The sequence below is a fragment of the Chrysemys picta genome, chromosome 1 (genome assembly GCF_011386835.1).
Source record: "Chrysemys picta bellii isolate R12L10 chromosome 1, ASM1138683v2, whole genome shotgun sequence".
Lineage (NCBI taxonomy): Eukaryota > Metazoa > Chordata > Testudines > Emydidae > Chrysemys > Chrysemys picta.
The window spans coordinates 162,216,593-162,223,354 of record NC_088791.1 but is presented as its reverse complement, the minus strand read 5'-3'; the positions used below and the strand labels follow the sequence as shown (position 1 = coordinate 162,223,354).

Here is a 6,762-nt window from a genome sequence, read left to right as displayed (position 1 = left end):
ACCCTACCCCCTACCTGTACCCTGACTGCCCAAAACTTTCTCCACTGCCCCCAAAAAGCCCCCCCTGTTTCTTGACCTCCACCTCCAGAACCTTCCTGCCCCCTGACCTCCTTACCCTGCTGCTCAGAACAGAGTGTTGGGCTCTGTGCAGCCGAGCCGGACACGTGGCTGAGCTCCCCTGCACAACAAAACCCGGTCTGGCCCTGCACAACAAAACCCGGTCTGGCCCTCCACAGTGCTGCCGGACTGGGCTGCAAAGGAGCTGCCTGCTCAGAATGCAGGGCGGATCCGGCTCCTCTACAGCTGCTCCTGAGTCCAGCCCGGGACTTCCCTGCAGCCCTCCCAGCCACTCTCTGCTAATCCCGGACATTGTGAGAGCTTTACAAATTCCCCCCCGGACGCTATTTTTAGCACACAAAAGGAGGACATGTCCGGGGAAATCCGGACGTATGGTAACCCTAGTTCTGGGAGGATGCAAGGGACTAAGGGGAGAAGGATGTTTGGGGCTGCAGGAGTTCAGGCTGGTGGGTGCCTGAGAGACATGCAGGTTCTGGGTGGCTAGGGGGATGAAAGGGGCTGAGGCAGTGGGTGCTGTGGGGGTTCTGTAGGTGCCCATGGGGGGGCTGGGTCATCCCCTGCCCCTTATTAGCTCCCTACTGTCCCTAAGCGTGTGAGTGGAGTTCAGCTCTGCCCTCTCTCTTTAGTAGGGGATTTCCCCTTTCCTGTTGCACTTGGCCAGCCTCTGGCTTGCAAAACGCGGCTCTGGCCGGGGTCCTGCCCCAGGGGAGGGGTCACTTGGAGCAGAACGTTCAGCTCCCTTCGCCCCCGCTCAGGCGCTGCGGTTGCGTTGCGCGCTGCCGCCGCCAGGGGCCGCCTCCCGCGCACCAGGGCCCCGCCCCGAGCGCCTGGTCGCAGTCCCGTGCGGCCACTAGGGGGCTTGTCCCACCCGGGCTGGCTCAGGCGGCGGCGGCGATGGCCTCGGGCGAGCGCTACGGGGCTCTGCGCAGGGCGGAGCTGAGGCTGGACTATCTCCACGCCAACTCGTGAGTGGCTCTTCCAGGCGGGCGCGGAGAGTGTCCGGCTCCCGTTGTGCCTGGTGCACGCCGGGGCCCCCCGCTGGTCACAGCAGCATGGGGCACTGCGGGTGGGAAGACCGCGGCGCTGGTGTGTTGGGGGCAGCAGCAGTGGCAGAAGGCATGAGCACCTGGGTAGCGTGGCGGGTGCATGACCTGTGCTTCCAGGCTCAGGCAGCGGAAAAGGGCTGTACCATCTGGGCGTGTGCTTGGGCTGCTGAGTCACACACTCAGGTTTCCCCCAAATAAACGGTCTATTCTCTTTAGAAGGATAATACTAAACCCACCCCACCCCCCCTCGGGCCCAAGCCCCTTACACTCTCCAGCTCGCTCTGCGAGGGAAACTTTCCATCTGTTGTTGTTGTTGTAAAAGCAGTTCCTACCCAAGTGCTGGCAATTCCCTTTCAACAACATAGGTAATATCTTTTAAAATAAACCTCTGCTGTCTCCACCAAGTCTGTAACAACAACTGTTTCTAAAGCGCTTGTATCTGTAGCTCTCAAAGAGCTTTAAAAAGGTAGGTATGTCATTTCTCAGGTAGGGAAACCGAGGCACGGGACTTAAAGCGTATATTTTCAAAAACATTTGCTACTTCTAGGTACTTAATTTTCTGCCCCAGAGTGCGGCTTTGTACTTTTCCTGAAGCATTGAGCATCAGCAACTGAAGGCAAGGGGAATTGCCAGCATCTAAGCACCCCAAAATATCAAGCATTTAAGGTCATTTGGATTGAGTGACTTGTCCAAGGGACATACTAATTTAGCTATCAAATTGATGTAACAGAACTATACCCCTCTGACTCCCACATCTATGCTCAGTCCATTTGACTGTAGCTTCCTGAGTTCAATAAAAGTTGGTTGTGGGGAGGAAAAGTTAGCTGGTCTTTCTGCGCGAAAAGCTGAAGAAATCTGGAAAATGTTAAGAAGCCTCTGATGTGTTCCTATCTGAGGTGCTTTCTTTTCCTGTGTATTTTGTCTCCCACGCTTGCACCACCACTGCAGCTCTAGTGGCAGTAGCAGCCATCGCTGCTGCCTGCAGGAGACTGAATCAGCACAGGTCACGAACTAGTGTACACTGTAACTATTGTCTTCTAATCTTGTTAAGACATAGGCAACAGTTTTACACGCTGGCAGCTAGTCTATTCTAGTGCTCCTTTGAATGGGTTAGGGTACATCTACACTACAGGGGGGAGTCGATTTAAGATACGCAAATTCAGCTACGTGAATAGCGTAGCTGAATTCGACGTATTGCAGCCGACTTACCCCATTGTGAGGACGGCGGCAAAATCGACTTCTGCGGCTTTTTGTCGGCGGCGCTTACTACCACCTCCGCTGGTGGAGTTAGAGCGCCGATTTGGGGATCGATTGTCGCGTCCCGACGGGACGCGATAAATCGATCCCCGAGAGGTCGATTTCTACCCGCCGATTCAGGCGGGTAGTATAGACCAGACCTTGGGTAACAGTGGCCTGTGGCAAAAAATGCTAAGGTTGTTGGAGTCCCAGGCTGCATCTGCACTAGAAAATGCTACACACATTTTTCCCGCCTTTGTGCCAACAATGACGTAAGCACTGTTGTTGTACATAGTGCTTGGGTGGCTTAAAAAACTCTCTTTCAGAAAGAGCTTGGGCTCTGCCTAGTCTAGCACTTATGTTACTGCTTGCACTGGTGTGGCTGCACAGTTGCTGGAACATGTGTGCAAAGTAAAAGTAGTTTAGTTAGGACAAGAAGTAATGATTTTTATTACCACTTAAATAACCTTTTGGGTGGGAATTGAAGGATATTGTTCCTTACATAAAAGAGCAGAGTTTAAACCCTTTCTCAAGAGTCTTGTGTTGCTGTCATGTTCCATTTTTGTAGCTCAAAAGTTTGAGATGTACAAATAAACAATACACCTCTAGCCCGATAAAACGCTGTCCTTGGGAGCCAAAAAATCTTACCGCGTTATAGGTGAAACTGCGTTATATCGAACTTGCTTTGATCCACTGGAGTGTTCAGCCCCGCCCCCCCGGAGCACTGCTTTACCATGTCATATTCGAATTCGTGTTATATAGGGTCGCGTTATATCGGGGTAGAGATGTACTTGAATTTCAGATGCTCTTTTAATGTTAGAATAATGCTCTGCCAAAAATTCTTCATTGAGAGTATAGGATTTTGAGGAGAGGCTTTAGTCTATAATGTGTCTCTTTATATCTCCCTATAATAAAACTTGAAAATACAGTGTTAAAATTAAAAGTCTCACAAGTTCAGTAACTAGAGCACCATTAGTATTCTTGCAGGCAGCAGTGGGCATTATCAGCTGTTGGTGTGATTTTCAGCACAGTTGTATTTAACACAGTTGAGCTAAATCCCTAATTCTGTGGAGTCTGTTAATCTGTCTCCCATCCTCCTGCTCCTGTACCTTAAATCACCTGCTGTTGCTGAATGCAGGATGAATTGATCCTTATGTGCAAGTTTTTATCCCCGGATGCACAATTGCCCAGATGCATTGTTGGGGCAGTAGAGGTGGCAGAAGCACCACAGATTGACCACAGCTGGAGGTAGGACCACGAATGGGTCTAGTGCTCCTGAGTTGGACAAGGAATCCTCTGAATTAGATGTCTGGCTGGTGGATCTTGATCACATGATCAGGGTCTGACTGATGGCTATATATGGGCTAAGGAAGGGATTTCTCCTGGGTCATATTGGTAAGGACCTTGGAGGACCTTCCTCTGCAGCAAGGGGAATAGATTGCTGTTGGGATCATCTAGACATAACTCACCTAATCAGTTCCTTGCTATTGCAGGGGTCTTTGGCATTGGTAGCACTTCAGTCTTTCTTGTTCTCTGCCAGTGGCACACAACAGTTTAGATGCCTGAGGACGAAAGTGCTTAGTTTAACTAAAGTTATTGGGCTCAGTGTGGGGAATCTGGTGTAATTTAATGGCCTGTGATATACAGGAAGTAAGCCTAGTTAAGTGTTTTCACCCTTTTTTCATTGGTGGGCCCCTAAAATTTTTTGAACGGCGGTGCGGACTCCTTTGGAAATCTCAGACATAGTCTGTGCCCCCAGGGGTCTGCAGACCACAGGTTGAAATTCACTGGTCTCAATGATCTAGTGATCTGTTCTGACCTTGAACTATCTGAAAATATGAAATTGAATCCTCAGTCCTTGGGGAGATACAGCCTGATTTTAAATCTCATCAGAATAGTAAATAGAGAGTAAACGCACTGGGAATGGAGTTACACTGTTGTGAGACCAGAACGAGGCTCAAGAAAATATTGATATCTATATAGTTCTTAATAGGTCATAGCATCACAGGGAGCTTGTGTTGCTACTTGCCAGTGCCACAAAATGAAATTAGCTTTTTCTACCAACTTAAAAAAGAAATCAATAGTGTACAATTTTTTTTTGGCTTATATCGTAACAGAAAACAAGCCCTTTTAACTGCTTCACCACTAGGGTAGTGAAAATGTTCTGATGTGTAACACGCATAATTAGAGAATGGAATATACATAACAGGTTAAAAGTGCAGAGTGACCAGCATATTCTGCCTGCATATTCAGTTTTTAGAAATCTTTATCACTAACCTTCACAATAGTATGTGTGTATTTGAATCTTAAGTTAAAAGCTGCTTTCATAGAATTTCATGTGTTTCAGTGTCAGGAACTGAACATATCACTTATGTAGATTCCATAATACACAGATGCTTGATTTGGTATTACCAATTGCTTGTAGGTTTTAACCAACTTTTACCTTTATTTTAGCACCACTCACGACTTTCTCTTTGGAGCGATTGCTGAACTGATTGACAACGCCCGGTAAATATTATACTTTGTAGGACCCAAGTTCTGTTATTTATGGGTTTAAATGTTTAGCAAGGCTGACTCTGCCAGGAGAGGTGGGAAAATGTTTCCACAAGTGGAAGTGATAAAGTAATTTTCAGGGTTGCTTGACACCTTGTCTACACTACAAATATTTTGCTAGTTTGTCTATCTCAGCATAGCTTCCTAGTGTTGATGCTGTAACATAGACATGGCCTAAATTACATACAAGTGTACCATGGAACATGATCTCAGTGAAACCAGGGCCGACGCTTCCACTAGGTGACCCTAGGCGTTCGCGTAGGGTGGCAGGATTTGGGGGGCGGCATTTTGCCGTCCTTGGTGGAAATTTGGCGGTGGAGGGTCTTTCCGCTCCGGGTCTTCGGCGGAAATTCGGCGGCGGGTCCTTCACTCACTCCGGGACCTGCTGCCGAAGTGTCCCGAAGATGCGGAGCGGAAGGACCCTCGCCGCCGAATGCTCAGAGGAGGAGCGCTGTCGCCTAGGGCGGCAAAAACCCTGGCGCCGCTCCTGAATGAAACAGTACTTGTTCTACTTCAGCTTTAATTGTTCTTCATTAATTGAAGTTGTGAAGCATTTTAAAGCACTGATTCTGAGAGGCCAGGTGCCCTCACTGGAATTTGAGGTCACTGAGCATTTTATAGGGCTGGTCCCTCAAATATTAGGCCTACAGTGTGTCTCACTAGCAAATCATGGTAATTGAATTTAATCATAAAAGGTCTGATTCTGCAAACTAAGTGTATAATTACTATTCACAGTAGCCAACGCTGTGCTCAGTGTTTGAAGGCTTGGGTGCAAAGACTGCATATAAGGTGACAAAAACAAGTAAGTTCAGACTTAGGTGTGTTAAGGAGGATTTGGCTGCAGGCCTGTTGTGTAGGCCACACTGCATACGTGTTCTCTCAAGTGGGTTAATGCTGGGGTGGTGTTACATATGCTGAGGCCAGGCCTTTACTCAAAGGTTAAATTGACAGCTGTACTGCTCAGGGGTGTGAAAAACCCACGCCCTGAGTGATGTAGTTAACCGGTTTAACCCCTAGTGTAGACTGTGCTAGGCTTGATGGAAGAATTCTCCTGTTGAACTAGCTACAACCCCTTGGGGAGGTGGATTAAGTAGACCGATGGGAAAACACCTCCCATCACTGCAGTGAGTATCTACACTGAAGCGCGACAGCGGCACAGCTGCAGCATTTCAAGTGTAGACAAGCCCAGTGTGGTTAATAGTAAATTGACACATGAGGAGCCCCCTTTATTCTGTACCCATTCATCTGCTTTCTTTGTTCCTCTTCCTTTTTCTTTACCCTTCTTTGTGCTCTCCCTTCCCATAATATAGAGAGTTTCCAATATGCCCTAGTCCTTAGGGCACATCTGCTAGTTAATGTTGACTGGACTCAGGTCTTGGAAATGGCTGTCCAACACACTCTGAGGAGATATTTGGGATTGGCTGTAGTTTTGCTAGCTGCAGGGACCCCAAAGTATCAACTGACTAAAACATTTTTATTATGCACACATACAGCTTCATTTTAAGAGTTTAGTTGTTTTAAATAGGTCTAATTCTTTCAAGTATGCAAAATGATTAGTCACGCTGTGCGTGACTCACTAACTGGGAAAGTATTTCATAATGCAAAGCTGGTTTTTGTAGTTTGTGCCAAAATGTTCAAACATGGAGAAACTGAATTTTTGAACTTTCCTTTAACTTAGTAACTTTGATTGTAGCTAAAAATAAAATAGCTCCCAGGATAATGCTAGGTCTTCAGTGTGCTACCGGTTTAACTACAACCAGTTTTCAATGCACAGTTTTCGTATTACACTGCTCTACAGCCAAAATGCTTCTGAAATAAATGTAGTCAAACTTTACTAATTCTGGATCAC

The 6,762-nt window shown here is 47.4% G+C and overlaps 1 protein-coding gene across 13 annotated transcripts in view; it reads left to right on the top strand.

The window, feature by feature from the left end:
• Positions 1-837: 837 nt before the first annotated feature.
• Positions 838-6,762, top strand: part of MORC1 (MORC family CW-type zinc finger 1) — a 98,257-nt gene continuing 92,332 nt past the window's right edge. For 6 of the 13 annotated variants that reach the window (XM_065574693.1, XM_065574653.1, XM_042853628.2 and 3 more), the window contains exons 1-2: positions 863-1,043; positions 4,815-4,868. In XM_065574693.1, the coding sequence (XP_065430765.1) occupies positions 973-1,043; positions 4,815-4,868 (125 nt within the window). In that variant the 5' untranslated portion in view covers positions 863-972. Of the gene's footprint in view, positions 1,165-4,814; positions 4,869-5,648; positions 5,716-6,762 lie in introns of all 13 variants that reach the window. The other 7 variants (XM_065574680.1, XM_065574672.1, XM_065574677.1 and 4 more) reach the window with 6 other exon arrangements.